The following is a 24,751-nucleotide window of genomic DNA, read 5'->3' as shown; positions in this document are numbered from 1 at the left end:
TAACTGAGGATGGCACAGCATTATACAACATGTACTCAGTAAATAGCTAGTAAATAGCGGTTACGGTGACAATTGTGAAAAGACTAAAAAAACTGTGTGAAAACACTGAAAAGACTATTTTTTAACAACTGGGATGACAGGTTTTTTTGCGCAATTACTGCTACAGTCAAAAACTAGAGACAAACTCCAGCAATCGCACCTAGCTAGTCTTCTATAAGGTTACGTCTTCTATAAGGCACCCTCTAAATGAGTCTTTCTTTTCCAGTGGATTTATAAGTACTAATGGCTTACATGGAAATAGAAGAAGTGCTATTTGATAAATGCTACCAAAGTCAATGAGATTTCAATTTTTTCTAACTTCCATACTGCTATTTGGAAATTTTCACTGAGCAAATGACATAGCGTATTATATAGCAGAAGAGGAACTACAAAACCTGAACCCATTTTTAGAATGACAGTATAGCTGCGTAATCTTCATGGAGTAAGAAATTCCCTTCTAAATAAAATGCATTTCGCGAAATACATAGCAATACTTGATGATAACTTTAAAACCATGCCAAAGCCGACAGTAATATCACAAACAGGTTGGTGGAAGTTATTTACTCAAGTTAATACAGCAGACAACAGTTGAACATTTTTTTCCAAAAAAATGACATCACACAAAAAAAAACCCATAAGAATACAAAATATTTTCACCTTATTAATATTAATCATTATATATATAACTATGAGCACAAACGACAAATGATATCTTTGTAACAAACGATAGATGACAACTTTGTACTCCTTTTCCCTCCACTATAAGGTAAATTCGAAAAGAACCGATGTTCTAAATGGTTTCTAAATAAATAAAATAGAAAACTGTTTACACCAAGATTTTGAAACCCTACATATCATTTGCAAAGAGATTTGCTCATTGGTGCTTAGCTGTTTCTTCTATGGATCCCAAATACTGTGAACTATTCACAGAAACATACAAAGTCGACGAAATATATCAAAACTAACAAAATCTATATGGTAAATTGACGAAAGATAATGAAGGAGATGTTTAGCTCTGTAAAAAAGTGTTTAGGTAACATTCGAAGTAAAAAAGAAAATCATCCTCTGATTCTCGCTTTCTTTCCTGATTGTTCGCAAAAGTATGATTAACTAAGATGTTCTCTGAAACATGTTGCATAGGTAATGCAATAGCTTTGAGCATTTGTTTTCAACAATGACCGCATTTTCACAAGTTAGTAACATGAAATTCACACATGAAAATCTAAGATGATGAAGGCTGGCTTGATTTTTCCAGTTTGGCGAGCTGATTTCTACAAAACTGCCATATTTGATGCAAACAGTGACGCGATCCCTCCAACCAGTATAATTTCAGGCAATGCTCGGAAGGATATATCACTAAACGAAAACGAATCAATGGCTGCAATTCACTATCCAGTGGCATGTAAGCCTGAAAATTGAGGACTAATTCGCTCATAAGAAGTAATACAAAAGCAAATAATTAACTCAACAAACTTGAAACTAACTTGTATGGATACATCACGTGTATCCTCATTTTTCCTGCTTCCACTAAATACTGTACACTCCGCGAAATTCCCAGCATTGCTATAACTGTCTCTGCCGTCACCGCTACCCAAATTGACTGTGCAACCAATATCTGCTCGACCATGACAGTGTCGTTTGTTCAAAGATGGGCAAACGATTCTTTCTGCACGACGTTTCTGTCGCTGCTGTGACCAAGTGTTCTTGACAGCTTCACATAAAAAGCTATTACCATCTTGTTTCTCACAAGACATCTACAATAATGATGTTTAAAAAGAGGTGCACTGGGACGAAATCATTCTATTTCTATTCATTACTTCAATCATGACATTGATTTATCTCAGTTCCACTTTGTCTACGATAATTTGGACTATTTCATTACTGAGGACAGTGCAACGAGCCAGAGAGCCAAATATGATTTAGTATCTGAAACTAGACAGTACGTCATCGAACGGTTGTTGGAATCACCAACATCCCAATGCAGTCAAAAAACTTGAAATCAGGGAACATACCTCCAATACACCAAGTACTTTTCTTATCCAAGCAAATGAACTTTCTTTACCATCCAAGACTGATGGCAAACAAAGCTCCAGTGGCGGTGAACATTTCATCAACTAAAAATTCATCAAATATTACAAGTCTGAAAATGCACTACCACGTAATCGAAAAATATAAGCCAAATCTAACTTTATCCAGTTTTATTCGAGCTTCAAAAGTCCAAGCAAGCACCCAACGGTGTGTTTTTCCTTGATACAGTGTCGTCACTGTTGAACGTACACTTAAACAGCGTCCTAATTTCTTTCGCAGCTCAACAAGGCTTGATTTCTTGCCAACCATTGATGTATATAGCCTATAAAAGAAAAAATCAAGTGTTTAAAGAAGCTAAAAACAAAGAAATATATTAGAAGATACAATAGCGATAACTTACTTCACAGTATTTTGCAAAACGAAGCTATCTTCAATCAAACGAGAAACAAATGCAACTTCCCCGCCCTGAAATACAATCTATTTCAACAATGATTTTTTTAATAATAGTATTAAAAGCCGAAATAAATCTTACATTATGATTCCTTCAATTTTTAACCCTCAGCTTGATGTTTCAGTTGTCTCCAAAAAGTAAAAGAACGTACTGAAGGTTAAAAAATAAAGAATGTGAATCAATTTCAACATGATTTTGCTAAGCAAGATTAAACCAAGCTTTTCTAAATCTCGTGTAAAATTATATACCATAACAGCCAATTCGTTACTCCGAGCAACAGTGGCTGAGTGAGGTGCTGGACGAACCGCACCGTTCGATCCACCACCACTATTTGTCAACACATTATCTCTTAAGTATCTGAACTTCTGCAAAGAAAGAATTTTTATTAAGAGAACCATTAAAATTTTTATGCCAATGAAAACACATACCTCTTCAAATTCATCATATTCATAAAACGGAGGATTACACATGCAGAATGTGAATTCGGTTTCTGGATGAGAACGAACAACATTCTGAAAGGTTCACGTTTCAAATCATGCCCAATTTGGTTGCAAAATGTTAAGCTAAACAAAACTGGTACCTTAATCATACAGTCCGCTGGTACTCGCACAACCTCGATTCTTTCGGTCATACCATTTTTCTCTACATTTTGACTTGCGATCTAAAACGGATAAAAAGACCCCTCATCAGGATCAATGGATTTCAATTTTTGAATTTTTATGACATTGCATACCTCAACCGCAAAAGCATCTGCATCGGTTGCCACAAATCTCCAACCAAATTGTTTAGCACCCAACAGTGCATATACGCAAGATGCACCAGTCCCTGAACTTTTAGCAAGATAAATGAAAAAATTTAACTAAATTTAGCAAAGAAAAACCATTCTTTTGAAAAAAAGTTGTGACTACGAATCATCAACTACTGTTTTGAACTGACATCGCAGAAATCGGTTACACCGGGGTGAAGATATAGTCAAGCCCATAATTTTTTGATTAAAAACCTGATACAGAATAATGTAATAAAATTTTGCGAAAGCAGAAATGAAACAGGAATCCTCCAGTACTTGTGATAATCGAATGACTCATGCTTTCGATACGATTACCATAAATCTTTTGCATGTTTTCTTGAAGTCATCTGCAGGTCTTCACAGTTTAATCACACGTTTTCTACATGCGGATATTATATAACGTCATACTTAAAACACTTAGTCCTTTTCGGATTGAACAAAAAAACACCTACCAATATCGATGCCAACTGCATTCTCGGAAATGCCATTTGCTTTCAATAAATCATCAATGAAAAGAATATAATTAAGGCGCTGAGGTATACGTGGTACCAGACAGTCAGGGGGTATATTAACATCCAATCCAAAATCACTGCGTAGCAGAGTTCGAGCTAAAATCCGCACAGCATTCGTATCACGAAAATTCATTTTCAACTGAAAATGATAACTACGATGGCTCATAACAACAAGGATCAAGTGTTTATAAAAAAGGGAGAACTGTGCTTACAAATTATCATATTTAAAGGATAGCATAAATAAAGTCGCCAACAATTACCTGGAAATCCTCCCAAAGTTAATCAAAAAGTCCGTAATACGTTCACATAATATGTGTTATACTATCACGACAAAAATTTTACCTTTCCATTAGAGCCGACATAGCAGTGTGATCGAAACTCAACGAATTTATCAGCAAGCAAACTAAAATCCGGAGGCTTATCCTTGTATGGATTTCTTGGGTGCATCTTTTCATTGACTGGCATGCTATTTGCACTCCTCGTTTTCTGCCTGAAATACTTTGCTGTTTGAGCCAAAAGAAATCAGAAGAAATCCTTCAACCCCTTCATCTAGACGATTCGAACTCCCAACATCGCGTACTGAAACTGCCACAGAATGAGCTCAAATGACGCCAAAGAGTGTTGGTCCCACAATGCAACAACACTATTCTATAGAAATATTAGAGAGAAAACAAGTTGGATGGTTTCAATGAGTGGATGAGTAATATAAGTACATTTGATAAAACAGATGAGGAAGAGGTAAAACATAAATATATCAAACATATCGATGATTAATGTGTCCCGTGATGAACAGCTTAAGCAATGCTGAGAGAGAGAGAGAGGTATTTCCGTTTAATTTCAAATCACAGATTGGAGACTTTACTCGATCATCTTTCAGCACCCAGGCTGAACATGCAATGGGATTTGTTGCAAAACCAAGAGAATCTCTCAGTTTACTTCTTATACGTATACATAAGACTTAATTGTGTATGACAAGCAAGCTGTCATTGAATATTGATTGTTAATTGAAGATAGTCATGAAATTGTTAAGCAAATTACTGGATTAAAAAATGGAAAATTCAGTACAAAAGATATAGGCAATATTTCGGATGCAAACTCATAATCCTTGTAAAAATGTCTTGGTATTCTTCACTCATGAAACCTCGGTATTTTTCAATTATGAAACAAACGATAATAACAACCGGTCTATTCTGGCTTCTTCTACTCTGTAATTCAAAATTTTCGCTTCATTTTATCTCTATATTTAGGTTTAGAAAAAAATGCTCTCGTTTTGCAGGTTTTTCACATTTCCCATCCAAATATTTACAAAATCGAACCATTTTGTGTTCATTTTAAAGGCATTAACTTGGAATTCATTTCTCCTGTCTGTAATGAGTACTGCGACAGCATCACCATATTATTTTTGTTGTCATGCATACTTCTTGGGATCTTACATTTCTGACAGTGTGGATGATCATTATAGAATGTCAAAAAATCATCAATTAACCCTCAAATAATTTACATTCAGGCAGTGTAATTAGCGACACATCCGGATTCGAATTTCAAGCAAAACGAAGAAAAAAACCGTTTGCAGGAAGTACGCGGATTTTTCGTCACAACCAAGTTATTTTTGAAATCAGATAATTACATTTCTAAATGAACAAGTACAACAACGGATATTAGTTGCAGAGTTGGACCGCAGCGTGTCGCTGATGAGACGATTTCACACCTTACCGAAAATACCACATATACCAGATGCGAAACATCGTCGACAGCAAACGGGCGATTTACAGACCAATTTCGATCCATGTAAAATTACACAGCTTTGCCAAAATGGTGGTACATGCGTGTCAAAAAAAGGAGCGTAAGATTTTTTTTCCAAAATTAATCCATTTCATCTTTTCTTACACCCATGAATATCTGTAATCCATCAGTGATGCCCAACTAAAGACGGAGTTCATGCATGAAAGAGGTTTTATCGGTGATTTTCCCCTTGCAAAATACCAAAATTTTAGAAATTTTTATCGCTTAAACTATTTAAGTATTTTTATAGCAAAGATTACGTGAGCTTCCCACTGACATTCTACCATCCAAAGATAAAAAAGATATGATAAAGTTGAATAATGAGTGATTATACCATAAGGAACAATGGTATTCTGGTCCGGTGATTTTTTTTAATAAAAAATTGCTCCTAAATATGACTTTCCCTTCGTGTTCTGAAATTTCCTTTTTATGGGAACTCGTATTTTGCAAGTTCTAACTCCCATATTTTTATGAAATAAGATATGCCACATTTCTAGATTGGGAAGGACTAATACATCTGATTTAGCCGTTTCGATTAGTGTTGCATCCCAGTAGCTGCACAGCTGGAACTATTCTATTAACGGAATTACACTATTCATAAGTGCAAAACTACCTGCAAATTATTCATCCAAGATTTGTTCTCAATGTACTTACTTCTTAACTTCACCTGTACTATCAAATTATCGTAAGCGTGCATGAGATGTAGTGGATTTCCGAAAGTATAATAGTTTATAATTACTACTACTTAAAATATTGATGTCAATTTAGTTATTACTGTCAGTGCCTTCCAACTCATTATGGCAAAACCTGCGAATTTTTGGCCAACCAAACAAGCTGCGAGAAAAATTTATGTCAGAACGATGCGACATGTTACAGGTAATGTAGGGAAACCCGTAGGAAAAACCTGATCAGAAATTAGTTGCTCTCTTCTCAATGATTTTCGTCCTGCCCTGTGGGATGAGAGTACTTGGAAAACGATCGACAGATTTTACTATCAGCAACAGTGCGCTTCGCTTACAGTATCCAACAAAAGCGTCAGATCGTGACTACTATTGGAAAAAGCGAAACAATGCAAAATTTTACTGATACAAAAGTGATGCAGTGGGTTCGATATGAGTATGTTTATTCTATGCATAGACAGTTAACCGGATATCTTTAAGGTTTCATTTCAGGAATAGTGTTTATTTCCTTCTGAATAAATTCTATGAAGTCCTTTGAATAAATCTTCTGTTCAGATGCTGGTGCCGAGAGGGTTTCACGGGTTCACTGTGTGAATATTCGGAAGAATTGCGCGAATGTGAACAGGATTATTGCCTACATAAAGGAGTGGGCAAATTCGTGAACATGACGGATGGTACCGTAGAATGTGATTGCCAGTGTCAAGAGCATCATACTGGAAAAAGAGTACATCACACTTTCACAACTCACCTTTTCAACCTTTACCTTCCTTTATTTTCCATCAAGTGATTCTGACAAGATTATCTTTTCAGTGATTCCAAATTCTAAACATTCCTATCCAACAATTTGTTCTGCTCAGATTGTTTCTTGTCAAATGCATCAACACCACAGTGACATTCCGTTAGCCAGTATCTTTGCTTGCAGTGTGAAATCGTTTTGCCGTGTAAGGATTACATTTGTTTCAACGGTGGTATCTGTGTGGACGAACTTCTCCTGAATAGTACTGATGGAGAAGTGACCTACAAAGCCAGATGCAATTGTCCGCCACGTAATGTTTATGGAGTGGTTGCCAACTTTGAAGGTATTGAATATATGCATTTTAGCTACAAATACATCAATCTTCATACTTTCTGAAGAGATAGTTCATTATGCTGATATGAAATATCTCTCTTTGAATGTTGTAAGTTAACTAACTGTTAGATGACATGTCGTGAAGTGTACCCACGATCCTTTTAGGTGAACAATGCGAACGATTGACGGTTGTCGATAATGAAAGGGTCTATGACGAATGCTTCCCGTGCCGAAAGAACGCGAGGGATTATGCAGCTGATTGTCTGGACGAGTATACTCAGAATGCGACACTGCGATATATGGAAGAGGTACGATGGGTATGATCTCATGTATGTGTTACATGCTCCTCCATCAGTTACGTTTGGTATATGTATCTGCATTATAAAAGTACTGCTCCACAAATTCATTCTTCAGGTTCTTGAAGCTTGCGGTAAACCATGCGAATCAGCAGCACGATTTTGTCTCAACGGAGGTTTATGCGATGTCGAAGGGCGTCTTAGTAACAGATTTTTTTTATAATTGTGAAGAGGGAAAGAGAGAGAAGTAAGGAATATGATAAGAGTTTATTCTCTTAACTATTCCAGTTCTCCTATGGTCTAAAAACTACAGGTTACATGGTACGCCGGAAAAGTAGGCGAATGCGTTTCCTACGATGACGGTTAATACATTTTTCCCGCTCCTTTCTTCCTTCTACTTTCATCTCGAAGAACAATTTACTTGTAGGAATATGTTTTAGGCGACGACAACACATCTTATATAATTCCTGTTTGTCAATGCGTTGGTTTAGATGAAGGAATTCTTTGTGAAAGACATGTAAACTCGCCATGCGATGCAACTGCGTATGATCCACGTACGCCCGGTAAGATAATGACTAGAAGCTTTTTTTAGCGTTATATGAATATTTTGCAGAAGAAAAATGTGGCGAGCACGGGGCCTGTGTTGGCAAGACGATGCACGACTACGTATGCGAGTATGATTTCAAACTTTTTCCTACATCAGTTTAAGCTTGTACTGGTGTTATCGCAGCACTTCATCCAAATCCTATTACTGTCTGAAATGATTCCGGGAAACCATTCATCCAAACTCTGCAAAGGTACATGAAGAGCCATACAAATTGAAGCTGTTATGGTGGTTGGACCGGGGAAAAGTGTGACATCGAAGAACCATGCTACAACAACGCTTGTTCACCTGGTAGTCTGTGTGTTTCGGTACCGATCGAACAGCGTGAGAAATATACCTTGGGCTATACCTGTTTGTGTGAGATAAATCAGGATCCCGACTTCACTGGCTCCAACAATAGTACGGTTGCAAGTTGTATCATTATCGGAATAACAATCCCTACTGGATTTATGTAATTTTTTGAAAAAAGTGTAGGAAAATACTACCTCCACCGTCTTTTTGAAATTTATTTCAGTATAGACTGTCTTTCTTCCTTCACCTAATTCGAAATTGAAAGAAAAAAGAAACTGATTAATAAAAAGACAAGAACATTCCCCTGCTTTCCTACTTGATTTCAGCGGTCAAGTGCATAAAAACTGATTTTGGCATATGTACCAATCACATGTGCAAGAACGACGGTCTTTGCTACCCCTGCAATACATCGGACCTCAACAATTTACAGCTTTGCTCTGGGGAAGAGAAGCGTCGTGGATTCAGGTTCACATTCATATAATTTTATTTTCAATTTCTCTGTACTTTGGAAGCATTTTAGATTTGCTTGCTCAGCACTTCAAGTAGAATCAATCACCTGCGCTATTACGGCAGGTACACTTATCTAATTGCGTCCAATTGAAATAGGTGTTTATGTCCACATGGTCTACTATCCCCATTTTGCGAGAAAGAAGCAGATGCATGTGATCGAAACAAATGTCAGAATGGAGCAGAGTGCGTCGTCGATCGAGAAAACGAATTTAATTATATGTAAAGAAATCGTTTTCTTTATTGCATTCCTAAACGATGAACAAATTCTATATGGCAAATGCTTGCTTCTCTTAACGTCCCATAAAAGGCAATCCGAGGTAATAATTTTCGGTAAATGTTTCAGATGTCGCTGCCGCCTTGGCTTCAGTGGTACATTTTGCGAACAACAGTTATCTCCGTGTATAATGCAAGGTGAGAAAATAGATCGAGGATAGGGGAGATAAACTGGGAAAGCGTTTAAGTTGTGGTAGTTGACTTCTGAGATTGTCATTCTTCCGACAAAAGTATAAGAAACTAGGAGTAATTAATGTCTAGATTAGGCGTTAATGTTGTCAGCTAGAATCTATCATTGATGAGAACATCGATGACTTTTAAAGGAAGCACCTCACGTTTTCTTAATAAAGAGTCACTGTTACTCTTGGTTAGTTCAACCTGCTTCTAAACATACAATATTGCAGGTTTACAAACTTGTATGATGGGTACTTGTATACAAGACACCAGTTTTGTGCGCAGTTTCCGGTGCGAATGTATTGATGGCTACGAGGGCGTCAATTGCGATTCACCCAAGAGAACTGATGTTGCGGGCTTCATTCGCGTATGCTTCTCCTGACAGTTACCGATGCGATGTAGAACTGCGTTTCTGCATTCTGTTAATGACGAACAGTACAGCTTGGCATCATACCTTGTTACGCATAGTTTGGAGCACCGAAAACTTTAACGAAAATATCGTTGGGACGTTGTCTGATTAAAAGTGCCTAGAAATAGAATCTTTTAGATGTATCAATGAACTTTAGCACCTCTAGAGAAATTATTGGTGGACATATCCGTTGATCGTTGGACTATTCCTTACACCAGTGGTTATTATTCTTATTATTTTATCGGAAGACCGTGCTAAGCGAGAGTACGAGTACAAATTAACCGAGAAGCAGTGCCTGGAAGTAAGTTATACCACTTAACGTTGAAGATGCACAATTCAGGTGTACAGCATAGTTCAGTGATTGATGCTGTTCAGTCTGTACTGTTTTCTAATCTACCCAGTGATGTAAAATTGAAAGGATCCTTTGTTCTACTATATTTTTAGGGCTTCACCATATTTTCTTTGCGAAGCCTCCTCAGAGTGAAACGTTTAGTGCGATGACCGGCTTTCTAAAATGAGGTAGAACGTGGCTACCTTATCCCTTTCTATTGCTCACTTTATCATTTTCTCAGCTTATCGATTTTTATTGTAAACTGTTAAATATGGATGTTACATATGGCATTTAGAAGGCTAAAGAGCGTCAGAAAAAGACAAATGAAGAAAAAAACATGTGTTTTGGAACTGCAGAAACGCAGACAATGAGTAATGGGACCGAGAACAGTAGCAGCAGCACTGGAGGATAACAATTCAAAGTCAAGATGAGTCATAGTAACTCTAACAGAAACGGTTATATGACATCTCAGCATTGTTTTTCCGCTTACTGCGTTTCTTTCAAACACACAACACTTTCAAAGCAAATGGTACATGCTGTAACAGCACATCCACAAAACTCTTTATCGTATGATAATACTACTGTGAACGGTGAACGCAAAAGTGAACGGTGCTAGCAGCGAGTGGTTTCGATCCACCGACCTCTGGGTTATGGGCCCAGCACGCTTCCACTGCGCCACGCTGCTGTTACAATCATCCGATAAAACATTACCCTTGTAGTTAAGATTGCACGAAATTATGGAGTAACTACAACTAGTCAAATTCAGAAATGGTCCTAACACATTGCTGAAAATGATTTTTGGGACATTTTTCTACAACCAATTTATTGAACATCAGATTTATGTGAAACATGTACTAGTTCCATGCATTAGTTAGAGGGAAAGCATAGAAATTCGTATGGTAAATATACGAATATGAGCTAAGCGGAATCTCATCACCAGCCATGTAATTACCTTAGCAGTTATTCGTATTGTCAAATAGGAAAGAATTCATGCATAATCAACATGAAATCAGAGGTACATCACGTAGCCATAAAATGTTTTAGAATTCCAATGCCACGATCAATAGCTTCGTATAGTTTCATTACTTCTTCCACATTTTCGCAACTTTTCAGTCTTTCTGCGCACCACTTTAATTTATCCTCGACCGCCTCTACTGCCGTCTTAACATTTCTGGATCCAAGGAACTCAGCATGCTGGAAAGTGCAAAGAGCAGCATGTACACATTTCTTTAAATGGCAAATAAACTATGGTAAATGATACAGTAAAGAGAACATACTGGTGATATGCCATCTTCTACAGGGAGTTGACGACTGCGGAGAGTTCGTACAGAGGAACCTCTTTCAACTGGCGAGTACTAAAAAAAAGCGATTGTTTGGAAAAAGTACATGGCTATTTATTTATAATAACGAAGACGGATGATATACCTGCATAATATTTTTTGTGATGCTAAATCAGATACGGAATCCAACTAGGAATTACTACTGAAAGTCAGAACATCCGTTAGTTTTCCGCAGAAAAATAAATTATAAGCTATTTGATACCGAAGATCTTGCTGGAGAATCTGCTGAAAGTAATTGCGCTGGTGATTGCAAAACTATACTACTTCCACTCATGTTGCTGTGTCCAATCACAATATCATTCAAATTGTTCGGGTCATCTGAAATTGACTCATAGATTTACTATACTACTAAAACTAGGACTCTGAAAATATCTCATGCATTTATTGTCTTCCAATAAACGATAAAGGCTTGAAGAAAAAAGGATATGCGGGATGTACCGTTATTTGGAACGGGAGTCCTGTCGTTCTGTCCTCTCGAAAGCTCTACATTCACCATATCGCAAGCAACGCAAGAGCGAACTCCTTGGCGGTTCTCCATCAAAATACCCTACGAACATTGGAATTCTACTAAATACGTTTATTACTAGCAATAATATTAATATCTAGAATCTCGTTTAAATAATGAAATTGTGCAGTAACCAGTGTACAAAAGCGCATATTGCCTCATGCCCATTTATCCATGGCATGCGCCAAGTGAAGTTGTAAGTCTTAAAGATAAAAATTATGAGGTTAAGTGAAATTTAATAAAAGCAAGGAATGTCATTCACTCAAGTATTTATTTTATGATTGCACTTCATGTATGAAAGAAGTACCTCCTATTGTTTGCTTATGGACTGAACTCACCGCACATAACTCGCAGTATTCGTTGAGCATAGTATGACCTAACAGAAGTAATTCGCCCATTCGCGATGATATACGGTCACGTAGACGACATCTTGTTTGTTCTAATAATTGTTTATGCTCCTGAAAAGGATAAATGGTACTTTCCAAGATTATCCTGAAATTAGGAGAGTTAGAACTCTTCGGTAATTAGGCAGCTTTTTCGTGCAAAAGCTATTTAATCAATAATTCTGGAATCATCTTGATTTGTCCTACAAGTGAGTTTTAGTGAACTGAAAAAATTGACCGACAGGATGACATGTCTACCTGTGTCACTCGCTGCAAGCCGTTCAAGTTCATTCCTTCAATTTGATCAGTGATATCAATTCCAGTTCCTAGTGATTTGCTCTTTGAAATGATATCGAACTGATGGTGACCCATATAATTCTGCAAATGCACGAAAGGGAGATGGAGACAAGTGGAAGGGACTGAGATCAATTAGGGTCTATGATAACTACGAGGAGGAGCGGTTAGCACTTTATCCAAATGCATATACTTCAGATGATCTTTTTACTGTACTATTCCAAGAATGAGATAGCGAAAGGTTAGAAATCCCCAGTATTTGCTGTAAAAACAACGCGGAGAACGGCCCCCGTGAGCGTCCCAAAGGTAGAGCTAAGTTATACCGAGGCCTAAGTGTCGAAATGCTAAAAATCGACCGCGTGTAGTGTTTCTTTAGCAATGTTATCTCATCGTCATTTGTCATCTCTGATGTATAGTATTCTTTCATGGACAATTCTTTTCCTTTCCAAAATTGGAAGGAAAAATTGTGGGGTTTTGAAAAGTCGTCTCTGATTGCAGTTTGTGAATACAAGTCGGGGCTCTTCCCTTTCGATGTATTGAATTCTTAAGAGCGTAGAGAGTGCAGAAAGATAGTGTGGGGAAAGAGAGTCGCAACTCTAAGCGGTGTAAATCGTGTAACCCTGATAAATGCAGTATGAGTATTTGTTTGAATAAGCAGAGTTGGAGGGAATATCTATCAGTACCTTCAGGTACTCTTCCTTGGAATCAGAAGTCATTATTGTTTTATATGAAAAACCGTTTTGTACTCAGGTGAGCTAAACAGTTATCAATTGTTTAATAGGATTAATACGGTTGGTGTTGCGTGTTAATTGCTGCTTTCTTGTCTCTATCCATTTTCCGGTCATTCATACATTTCTGAACTCTCGTACGGATCATATCCGGAGCAGTGCTTAATCTTCATCTTTAATTATAGGAATAACTTCGTATCATGGATACTACGGGTTTAACGAGCCCTACACAGAGTTCCCAGTCTGTTCGAACTCATGAGAATTTCTGCACACAGTTCTCTGCTCAAGTTGAAAAATATGTTGCGGGTGGATGCCCTCAAAACAACGAAAAGTATGTACAACAAATAACCAAGATTCTATCACAGTTATCGGAGAAGCGTCGTTGGGTAAGTTACCTCTTTCAGGGTATTTTCTTTTAGCTAATGGTACTTGTGAGAGATAAAGAGGAGATTCTGGAGGTTTCCTTTGATTCGGATGTAAAGAGATTTCATTTCAGCAGAATTTCACCAACTTTGTTAAGCAGCAATGCGAAAAGGATAGAGGAGAACTGTTTTCCAACTTTGTTAAAAGTTGGTATACTGCCATAGGTCATTTGAGTGCCGGAACGAATCACGTCTTACCAATGTTATTACTGGTTATGGAAATTATGAAAGCTGATAATCTTGGATATGAATCTGTTATGATCCTATACAGTGTGCTTGAAGAACAGGTCATACTTTCTGCGTATTATCAAATAGTGGAAGAGAGATATTCGTTTCGGATGGTAGTGGAATGTAGAATTTGCAACATGAGAAAGAATGAAGATCCTATAAACTTTCAAATCATGTTAATTCATTATGATGTTTGGCCCTGGGAAATGAAGCCTTAATGCTGAATGCAGCATGGAACATAAAATTGTTTTTAGTTACAAAACTTTTACAAAATTTATATAGGTTTCTTAATTATCTCTTCGTAATATCCGTTATTAATTTGTCTCATTCTAAGTTTATCTCATTCATCGTAATATCTGTTATTAGTTCACCTCATTCTAAAGTACTTCTGGGATTGCAACTTGTAAATTAATGGATACAGCCAACCAAATTTTCGAGATTTCAATGTTATTTAGTAGAATGATATTTAGTAGTTAGAAGGCAGAACGCTATTACAGATGTCTATCAATATCAGCGTTTTTTCAGATAGATAAAATGAGTGGAAATGATACAAAAGTTTTTGGTACGTATATTGCGGAAAATTTCATGGATGGATGCATATTGAAAAAAAGGTTTCCACTCTATATATCGTGCAACTTTATCATACAACATCAGGAGTTGCTGAATGAGGGAGAACTCATGGAAACTGAAAATTTAATTTTTTGGCGTAGAGTACTGATATTTCAGCTGGTTGCGCGCCACAACCATATTTCTTCAGTATATGGTGAAGCCAAAAGATAAGTTTATTGAGTGGAATGGGAATATTGTTGATTGTGTGGAATATCGTGTCGCTTTTTTGCTGAAACTGCTAGGTGATATTGTAAGCTGCAATTCATTAAAAGAACTCGTCGTTGTGCTGAGGTAAAATTATTTTGTCGATTTAGTTTTTATTTGCTGACATTGTTAATTCTGGATTGCATATTGTTGCATATTCGATATGATGTTGCAGAAAATGTTCCCTGTATGAGATTCTTAGCTTATTTCTGGAAGAATTGTTGCATACTGAAGCGACACCAGAAATCTGTTTAAAATTGATTGTCATGCTTCCTGATGCAATTAACTGGAAAGGCGAACAGGTAATTTTTTGCATCGAGTTCTTTTTCGTTCTAATTTCATTGGAAAATGAAAGGAAGAGCATGCACAGATTTGAGTGATTTTGTGTTCTGGCCACACTTTTGTGACAGTAAAATTGATAATGTTGGAAGCAGCTTTAAATTGCGAGTTTTTCGAATACGTTAAGGTATGTGATCATTTGTTGATGAAAGCGGATTTTCCATTCGAGGATCTGTACGCATTGTCGATTGAACTTCATGAACTGTTCGAGTTTAGCGTCACCATCCCAAAATTATTCCTTGCTCGATTGAAGGTTAAATATTTTCGAAACGTTATTAAAGGTTAAATATTTTCAAAATATCTAATTCTTTTATAAATCTAGGCTTGCTGTATCTTAATAACAATGCATGATGACTCACAGATAGCTTTCTCACCTCCTCCGGGAATACGTATAACATTTCAGCACCATCGGCAACTTGTGTCATGCAATAAATTTGCAATGATATGCCTACTCTCGCTGTGTAATATAACACGATATTATTCGGTGAGTATGGCAGAGCTGAAGCAGAATATCGTGAAACTGCAGAAACATTGTAATCGATTGAAAAGAAGTTCTTGGATTCGTGATGTTATGGGCGACTGTGATGTGGAAACTTTGAAAGGCAATTTAGATGCCATTGTTGAAGCTGCAGTTAGTGATACCAAGTGGTATTCCATTATTGGCAGTACACTTGAACAAGTTGCGCTCATGCTGTTGTTGGATAAATGCAATAATGAAATTAAGTTCTCGGATGGCAGGTAAACAACGTTTTAATAGGTATGCAGATGTGAGTCCATTCTTTATAATCATGTTAATAAAGTTTTGAAAGCTATTCATTTTTTACTTCATTTGACTGGTATCGAAGTTTTATTGTGCATTTCCAAAACTTTTTTTCTTCCGAAACATGGGGCAGAAAAACAACACAAAGTTCTACATTAGGACATATTTTATAATAGATATGTTGGCAGGAGAGTTCAAGCAAAGCAAGAATACTATTAAAGCATGTGATTGGTGATAACACTGTATTCCTCATCGAATCAAATGTTTGCTCTCCTACGAATAAGTTTAAACAGAAGGATCGTTTACTGAATAAAGAGGAAGGAAGATCATTTTATTGCAGGATTCTCAACTCACATGTTGTTTTCTTGTCTTACATTAAAAAGTTTCTTTTCATGCACCATTTTTGAGAATTTATATTCTCAGCTAAACATTTATTTTCCTGACACAGAGCCCTTTAGCTGAGCTGCTTTCCTCTTTGTTAGTTTTATGTTCTAGCCATTGTGTTTCTCTTTTATCAAAACTGTATATTGTGCTTTAGAATTGTGAACGATGCAGACACTGTATCAATGGGCAAATCAATATTGGTCTCACTAGCGAGAATAGATGTGGCATCCGTAGGCCAGTTGCTAGAAAGGATCCTTACAGTATTGTTTACATGTGTTAAGCGGAACTCTGCACTTATTCTGATTGGTAACTTATGGTTTTTGTAAGACGGTGATTGTCTTTGAGTAATTTATATGATTCCTGTATCAGTATCACCATTATTGGATCTAAATTAAAATAATTGTTCGATTCATAACATGGTCAAGCATCACTATCATTTGCGGTTGTTAGTGTTATTCCAGATACGATTGTTGATATTGTGTCGAAACAGACAGTGCATGTATTGAATGCTTGGAAATCACTGCGATCCTGGGTGGACAGTATATGCGACCTCAAGGAGGTGACCACTGTGATTTTTTTGCATTCACAGCTTTTTCAAACTTCATCTTCCAGAAAAGATATTATTTTGATTTTAAACACTTCATAACTCCATTCACTTCTAGAGATATGAAATGAACTAATGGTAGTGGCAAATTTTCATTTTAAAGGATATTGCCGTTTCACTGGTGCGCGCTTTATTGCCAGTTATTATATTACGCCCGCAGTTAATTGCCATTATACTCAGTAAGATGAAAAAACATGTACTATGTGACTCAACAGTTGCTATAGTTTTACCGATATTGCTTCTCCTTCTGCGGTCGTCGACAATGCGTTCGGCTGTAAAAAGTGATTATTACAGTCAATCTTTCGCTACTTTCTCTACTCAGGTAAGTTCTAGAAAAGCTCGCAATAACATAGGTAACAATCCATTTCTTTCATGTTATATCAATTCTTCTTAACTCATATACGCTTTTTTTTCTTATTGTTGGATACTTCATTTTAGGCTCTACAAAATATGGGTGTTGAAACGAAAAACACAAATGCGGAGCTTTCGCTAGAAATTATTGGAATTTTGAAGCGAACTTTTTCGCAGCCTGCAAATGTTAAAAGCATGTTGTACAGGCATGTTTTTTGAGTTGTTAGCACATACTTAAAGATGTAACTGTATATATATATATATATATATATATATACATATATATATACTTATATATATATGTACTTATAAATAGTCAAAAACAGAAATAACTGCAAACTGGTGCTACCCTAGTCTCTTTTCCACTTTTGTTGCATGGCTAGATCTGATGTGCATTTATGGTGCTCTGATTGATGAGCTTATTCTAGTAATTCTCTAAAATCATGTAAACATGCAGTGCCAAAAGTTTTCATTGCATTTACTCAAAACATGTTTGTATTTTCAGAGGTATTGTTGAAGCAGCAGCTGCCAATCAGAATTTAGTGTACCCTGCTTTGGATCTTCTAGTAACACATCTTGTAACTCTGCAGCAAATATCTCGCTGTACTTACATTGAATCTTCGAAGTTTTCTACTGTTCTACTTGAACCCTTGTCTGATTTAGTCCAGGTTATTATGCACATTCAGATTTATATGATAAAAATCCATTTATTTCATGTAGTATCAGTTCTTCTTTACTCATATACGTACTGCTTTAGTATAATTTATTCTGCTTAAATTATAGGCTGTAAGCTTACTGATGCGTTTATTGATATATAGTTTACGAAACACATCGACTCAAGTTGTATGCAGCAAAGATGCAAAAGTATGCCAGGCTATGTCCGAATTGGATAAGCTTACTGAATTCACTATAGACCGAGATGTACATGACTTACAGGTTACTTTATCATATTGTAGTTTTTCACTTTAAAATTCGGAGTTTTATTATTATTTCTGATTGCTTTCGACAGAAGTCAAGTCTCTTAACTTCTGTCTCAGTCATTGGAATAGATTTTTTATTTGAACTACTGAGGGAGTGATAGAGAAGTTTTTCCTTTGTAGTTGGATAAGCTTTCGGATTTTTCATTTTCTGTTGCTGGTCGCACGAATCTGAGCTTTGCATCACTGATGATTTCCGTCTACGACGCTCTTATCGAACACCTGTGGAATGTAAACAATGTGCTTACCAGGTATGAATATTGTTATTACGTACAGTGGAGTGCAAGTGAAAACATTTTACATTTAGCTGTACTCTTTATAGGAGAGAAGAAGCGGAAAAAGTGCTGGCGTTGTTACGTAGACGTGAGGAACTGAACGAAGTTTTGAAGGAGAAATTGGTAAAAAAGAAAGAGAGTAAGGGAGAGAAAGTGACTGTCGCTTATTCGTCTACTGTACCTTATCTACAATCCATAACAAGCATGATTTCACGATTCATTCAGTTAGCTGCAACTTTTTGTTTTCCATAGTCTTTGAGAGATTATAATACTATCAACTGCATCTTTCACAAAAGCTAAACTTGGTAGCTCATGATAGATGAGAATGGCAATATTTGGTAGTACTGAAACACATTAGGATGCCATTGCTTTGGTCAATTAAGACTGCCTAATCAAATCACAAGAGCTCTCATTCAGCTGGTAAATTAGTTGAAAAGGCTACCGGTATCGTAAGCTTTTTTTGAAGTCGATGCAGGAATGCATAGGTAATGTTATCTAGGTACTGCTATGAGATTCGCTAAGATGTTTGACCAGGTAGTATTAGCAAATTCTCGAGACTAGAATCTTGAATATTGCATGATAATTCCGATCGGTTTTGTTGCGCCATATCTTCCAAGTGATATGTAATATTGACGACATTCTTCTCACCGCATACATAATTGATACAACTTTATTTGTGTATTTCCTTCGTGAAGTGTAAAATAATTGAGATCTATCATTGTGAGGAAAGATGTTCTGTGCAAATTTGTACAGTTCTAGGATTCTATTCTCTAGATAAATTCATTAAGAAAGGTTAATGAAGAAGGTGTCGATATAGACGAAGAATGCTTGCAACTTCTTCGTGAAAATGCGTTTGTGTGGGCAATGGATTGGGCACAGCGGATTTCCATTGATATAAATAAGTGTAATATTCGCACAACTTTTATCGCACTTTCCTCTTTTTCAAGGTTTGTTTATCAGCAACTTTCTTTTTTGAAATAATTGGCTTTAAAAGAGTTTGCTATGAAAAAGTGATGTTGTTGACCAGTTCATATTACCATATTTACAGGATCATGCTTCTTCTATACGTAGGTGGCAGTTTTGTTCATGAATCAGCTTCGTTTGAGTTATGGAATCACAAATGTACACAAGCTGTTGTGGCATTCTCCAATGTAATTTCGTTGATGGTTTCAAAATATGGTTTTCGTTGTGATGGCTTTCTTATGGAAATGTGTAAGTAATAGCTAGTTAGCAAATTTCATAGTATCATTTTCATAATTATGACGAATGGAATGATGTTGATTTTTGCTCGTTCAAGAATAATGGTCTCATTTTCTGAATTGATTAAAATTTCGGATTAGTAATTTTTACTTTTTATTTTCTTTCGTATTCCTTGTAGAGAAAGCAATTAGAAATTACGAGTTTATGAGTTCCTTTTTTAATTGATATGTTGGTGTGTTTGCGAGTTTTTTTTTTGATGTTTCTATGATCAAAATTTCGAATCACTGAAGTTTTTTCCAACAAATTGATTGAATATCAGTGTAGCCAAACCAAAATCAGCTTGCAGCCGTTATTGCCGAGCAAAAAATCACTAATTTTCTACTGAAATAAACGTCACTGAACACTGTCTATTTTTCACAATTCATTCAGGGCACATTTTGGAGAAATCGAACGAAGATCAAAGAAAACGTGAAAATGCTGCATCTTTGATGATTCAATTCATCTTATCAAATCTAATACCAAAATTGCTCGAGACTTATAAAGATTTTGAGGAACGAAAAATGACGTCAGATTTTACTCATCAAGCATTTGCACTCATTGCTACCTGCCGTGCATTATTTAAGCAAATATCAAATGAAAAGGCTCAACTGAAGTGTGCAAAGCTTACTCGCAACATATTGCAGAAAAATGAAATAGGTGAAACCTTTATGGATCTTACTCAGCATGCATTATATTTTGACAAACAAGCACCCATTCCTCGGATTCACTAACAATTATCAGATCTGTAGCTTGGGTCATTCACAAAATCGTTTCCTATTGGTGGAACACATGTTCTACCGATTGCACACTGGAAATGCAGGCATTCTGAAGGTAACTTAAATAATACCCGTCAAACCGTTCTCTTTAATTATGTGATGATTAAGCTGTGATAGCTATGTATCTTCAAACAAATTTCACTTTACATTACGGTTAAATATTTTTTAAATCCTTGTGATATTTTGCTTCAGGCGATAAAACTGTACTGAAAGAGATTTGGCATCTCTTTATGCATATCGAACGAGCTGGTAACTGTGGCATTCACTATACAAATTTTTTGCGCACTGCCGCCACTCAAATAATAACTATCCTGAGCAATAAGGAAAAAGTATATGAATTTTTAATAAATTACAGTTTTAATTGAATTGTGGAACAGCGCATTACCCTGGTTTATCATAATCATAATTCGTGTCTTTTTTTTTGAAAGTATTTTATTCTTTCTGTGTTCCGGTCAGGAATCGATTCATTTGTTGGCATCCATTAATGATATAACAGTGGAAACAAGTGCAGAAATGGTGGCTGCAGCTTGTTCAGCTTCTCTCTCAGATGCGCGTGTGACTACCGAAATGATGTCTCAGATTTTCATATCCTCAAGTTGGCAATTTTCATTTCAATTTCAGTTGAGCGGTTCCACGCACCATTTCAGATACTATCAAGACGTTTCATCTTATCTTTTTTATGACAAGGTTTTCTTTTAGTAGATGTTGGTCTCGTCAAAGTAATCGACTTCTGCAGCAGATTAGCGGATGTCGTTCTTCTACTGCTCTCAGTACACATTGATTATGCAGTGGCCAAAGAGCCGATTTGTGCGTTGTTAACTGCGCAATACGAGGCACTCAATGTGGTTGTTAAATTGGTTGGTTTCGATTTTTTTTTAAAGCCTTGAGGGTTCGAATCATATTATTTTAAAATCTTATAGCATACAGTTAAGAGTTTTTGTATTTTAGTGAAAATTGATATCTCTTTATTTCACCATACTCTATGCAATTTTAAGCAATGCGAAAAACTGGAAAAAATCTTTTCTTTTTTCCGACATTAATAGAAAAGCATTTTGGAGGAAGAATTTTTTAAAACTGACATTAGTATTATCGAAGAAAGTTCACGTTTTTTGAAAACTCTGTTCAATGTTCTAATGAAGAAAAGATCAAATAAATAAGGGATGTTGCAGATGCTGAAGACACATAAATATAGTGACATTTCGGAATGGACGGCTGTAACGAAATTAGCAAGTCTTGGTCACGGCACTATCCTCCGAATTATGGAGAACGCCGATGAAAATGTGGGAACACTGAATCCACTTGACGTATGTCATTCATTATCACAGTTTGCTTTCCTTTTCCTTTCCTTTTTTGTGGGTGTATAGTATAACTTCAATTCGAATAGATTCGCGCATTTACATGCTTGTTGAAGGAACCATCTCTTACTCATAATCGAAAGGTATTGAAGTCTCAGAAGGATGAAACGCTTTATGTCACTTATGTACGATCAAGAGAGCTTTATCAGGTTCGTTAATTTAATATTTTTGCTGTTCTTCTGACAGTAAGCGTTGCAGAACTACCCGAATATCTTTAACATCCACATTTTACTGCGTGCACTGTTAAAAAGATCGTTTTTATAGCGCTGCTGTATTCAGTGCGAAAATTATTTATTAGCAGTGATGCGGATTTGACAGTACCATATGTCTCACTACCATATGCTGCGGATCAGTTTTGATTAGAATTCTTGTTCAGAGCACAAAGATTGTGGTAGAGGATAGTCCTGGAAACGAATTATATGCAGTGGGTTGTTGGGAATAGAAGGAGCCAATTTGCTGATCTAATCCATCTATTTAAGGCCAATCTATTGCTGTTGTGCTCAGCCCTGCACGATCATCGACTAGACATACAAGTTAGGAACAATTCTATTGGTGTTCGAGACTTCCGTATAGATGCTGAAAAATTGCGACAACGAGTAGAGGAATTGGGTGAGGAAGGTGGAAATGAGGAACAGGTACGAAATGATCAACAAAAACCGGCTAAGAAACGCGCACGCATTGGGAAAGAAGATGCTATCAATGCTGAGAAGTGGTAATGCAAAAATCCTTACAGAAAAGGATAAATCACTGTACCTCTCTCTGTTTAGGCTGCTGTGGACCAAGTTGTTATTGTTATAAATTTATTATTTACTCATCCGTTTGGTTTTCAGTGTGAATAGCTAAGATTTGCTGCATTTATGTAAATATTGCAAGTGAAAGTAAAGTTATGTAAAACGATTTTTAAAATTAAGTTTTTTTGTCCCTCAAACGAATTTTTTATGATGCAGTAAGGTTGCTTAGATTCAAACTAAGCTGTATAATTTTTGATCCAACGGGATATTATTAAAAGGGAAAACAGAATAAGTAACGAAATTTATGCAAATAATAATGACAGGGGAACATATGCGCATCTATATTCGTCGATAGTTTTATTACTTTCCAAATTGTTTCCTGTAAAGAATTCATATACATAAATTTGAATCCACAAACAGAAACAGCAAATCCTAACAGTTTGTTTGAGGAACAATCCTTCATCAAACAGTAATTTCTTGCTAGTGAAGGGAAATAAGACAAAAGAAATACGGTATCGCAGAAAGCATACGTAAATGAGTGGTTGGATATCTGAAGAAGTTGTAAATATAGTAAGGACAAAAAGGGAACTTGAATAAGTTAATAGAGTTGTTTATCCATATATCATCAAATACGATAAGTAATTTCATAACTAGGATGGTAAGATGAAAGAAATAGCTGAGGATGGAATTAAATATGCTAATAATTGGAGGCGAGTTCGTGCTGGATCATCGAGTGACGTAATTACATTTGCATGCCATGGGAAATTCTGTCGCAGTATGAGATGTTTTACCAACTTTTTTGTACATAAGGACGGTTCAAAACTGTCACTCAGTAATTTCATTTGATTTATATTTCGAAATGTGAATGACGTTACAAATCAAATACCTTCACCGCGAAGCTAAAATAAGTGGAAATTGCCAACATGTTGAAATGAGGAGCACCATAATAGGTATAATAAGTGGACTTTACTCTTAAGAGATTCCTTAACAAAAAGCCTTGATTAGATTATGATAAAGCAGACTTCAAATGTGAAGACTGGATTTTTTTGGAACTATAATACTATTGTTCACAAAAGATAGGATCTGAAATTTCGAAGATGAATATATCATCTCTATATGTTCCACCATGATGTACCTGTGCTTCATCCTTTCATTATAAGTATAACTCTTTCTGCTTGAAAAATAGTTGATTTTTGTTCGTTTCTGACTATTTTCACTATTATCTGATCATTTCAGCAACATGGGAATAGTATGTTAGTTGTTCCGCCCATCGATGAATGCAGTGAAATTTATTCTGTCGTTTTTTTTGGAAAATTTAATTGAACTAAATTTTTTATTTGACAGATACCAACAAACTTCTATGAGAGCTGGCATTCCTGAACCTTGCAATCGAATATTCTTAAAAATAATTAATCCTTAATCAAAGAACTTCAAGTTTTCTTGCTTTACATAGCTTTAATTCACACACTCACCGATGTTTTTGCCCTATCCTGCCTATTTTCCCTATCTCAACTGCGTCGAAAATTACAATACATAGTATCTTAAAATAAGTTCGCATTAGCAAGACTGCTGACTTCAGCACTTCTTCCTTTAACGAGCTGATAAGGCTGGCTGAAATGGGGAAAATGGGAACTCGCCTCATCTCCCGGCCAAAATGGATTGATTCAAATGTAGTGGAAGACGCAATACCCTTATGTATTCCACTAGATTTGAATACGCAAAGGTAGGATCTAAATTCATTCCAGAGCATTTGGATAAAAGGCGCCACCTTTCCGAATGTCCGCAAATGAACTCCTTCATTTATATACACTCTTTCCATCTGGTTTGTAGACTCTTTTCATCTTTCCATTTGGATGCTAGAGAAAACGCATTAAACTGAAGTTATTACACGTGAGAACCATCTCATCAAGATTCTGAAAATTCTAACTGCTTGAGTTCAATAATCACAAAGCGGTAATCTGTGCAGCAAATCCCATTAGCCTTCTACCACTCCACAGTATAGGAAAACAAA

General features: G+C 36.2%; 4 protein-coding genes and 1 non-coding gene across 6 annotated transcripts; 2 read left to right on the top strand and 3 right to left on the bottom strand.

The window, feature by feature from the left end:
• Positions 1 to 692: 692 nt before the first annotated feature.
• On the bottom strand, positions 693 to 4,313 carry LOAG_01952 (hypothetical protein). Its single transcript, XM_003137490.2, has 11 exons — positions 4,160 to 4,313; positions 3,758 to 3,956; positions 3,252 to 3,343; positions 3,099 to 3,179; positions 2,947 to 3,030; positions 2,767 to 2,883; positions 2,468 to 2,532; positions 2,227 to 2,389; positions 2,052 to 2,153; positions 1,524 to 1,793; positions 693 to 1,447 (listed from the first exon to the last, which is right to left on the bottom strand). Exons 1-11 carry the CDS (start codon positions 4,280 to 4,282, stop codon positions 1,262 to 1,264), a joined length of 1,482 nt encoding a protein of 493 aa, XP_003137538.1. The 5' UTR covers positions 4,283 to 4,313; the 3' UTR covers positions 693 to 1,261.
• A 1,195-nt stretch (positions 4,314 to 5,508) lies between these two features.
• LOAG_01951 (hypothetical protein) lies at positions 5,509 to 10,648 on the top strand (the record flags this gene model as incomplete). The annotated part of the gene is made up of 16 exons (XM_020445903.1): positions 5,509 to 5,660; positions 6,368 to 6,475; positions 6,620 to 6,715; positions 6,835 to 7,003; positions 7,202 to 7,358; positions 7,514 to 7,656; positions 7,763 to 7,847; positions 8,085 to 8,207; positions 8,258 to 8,318; positions 8,469 to 8,647; positions 8,866 to 9,004; positions 9,146 to 9,268; positions 9,393 to 9,460; positions 9,727 to 9,863; positions 10,072 to 10,206; positions 10,532 to 10,648. The coding sequence occupies 16 exons, from the start codon at positions 5,509 to 5,511 to the stop codon at positions 10,646 to 10,648; spliced, it is 1,992 nt and encodes a 663-aa protein (XP_020303691.1).
• On the bottom strand, positions 10,510 to 12,850 carry LOAG_01950 (hypothetical protein). Its single transcript, XM_003137488.2, has 6 exons — positions 12,723 to 12,850; positions 12,420 to 12,539; positions 12,015 to 12,123; positions 11,779 to 11,894; positions 11,514 to 11,591; positions 10,510 to 11,430 (listed from the first exon to the last, which is right to left on the bottom strand). The coding sequence occupies exons 1-6, from the start codon at positions 12,834 to 12,836 to the stop codon at positions 11,257 to 11,259; spliced, it is 711 nt and encodes a 236-aa protein (XP_003137536.1). The 5' UTR covers positions 12,837 to 12,850; the 3' UTR covers positions 10,510 to 11,256.
• On the bottom strand, positions 10,850 to 10,921 carry LOAG_20010. The gene has a single exon. It is a non-coding gene; the product is annotated as a tRNA-Met (tRNA).
• Positions 12,851 to 13,663: 813 nt separating the features above from the next.
• LOAG_01949 lies at positions 13,664 to 22,926 on the top strand. 2 transcript variants are annotated; one of them, XM_003137487.2, is made up of 24 exons: positions 13,664 to 13,872; positions 13,983 to 14,195; positions 14,662 to 14,747; positions 14,863 to 15,036; positions 15,125 to 15,251; positions 15,416 to 15,541; positions 15,692 to 16,026; positions 16,587 to 16,738; positions 16,894 to 16,991; positions 17,140 to 17,358; positions 17,475 to 17,593; positions 17,893 to 18,055; positions 18,171 to 18,323; positions 18,488 to 18,615; positions 18,687 to 18,863; positions 19,428 to 19,586; positions 19,688 to 19,851; positions 20,269 to 20,535; positions 20,847 to 20,983; positions 21,111 to 21,249; positions 21,354 to 21,511; positions 21,824 to 21,958; positions 22,066 to 22,158; positions 22,489 to 22,926. In XM_003137487.2, the coding sequence occupies exons 1-24, from the start codon at positions 13,687 to 13,689 to the stop codon at positions 22,723 to 22,725; spliced, it is 3,945 nt and encodes a 1,314-aa protein (XP_003137535.1). In that variant the 5' UTR covers positions 13,664 to 13,686; the 3' UTR covers positions 22,726 to 22,926. The 2 variants fall into 2 exon arrangements, with proteins under 2 accessions (XP_003137535.1, XP_020307115.1); XM_020445902.1 differs by lacking the exons at positions 20,847 to 20,983; positions 21,111 to 21,249; positions 21,354 to 21,511; ... (1 more) ...; positions 22,066 to 22,158; positions 22,489 to 22,926 and having other exon boundaries at positions 20,269 to 20,404; positions 20,523 to 20,617.
• Positions 22,927 to 24,751: the final 1,825 nt, after the last annotated feature.

This window comes from Loa loa (assembly GCF_000183805.2).
Source record: "Loa loa unplaced genomic scaffold supercont3.15, whole genome shotgun sequence".
In the NCBI taxonomy this organism is placed as follows: Eukaryota; Metazoa; Nematoda; class Chromadorea; order Rhabditida; family Onchocercidae; genus Loa; species Loa loa.
Note: the sequence above shows the minus strand (reverse complement) of the source record. Positions and strands in the feature narration are given on the sequence as shown.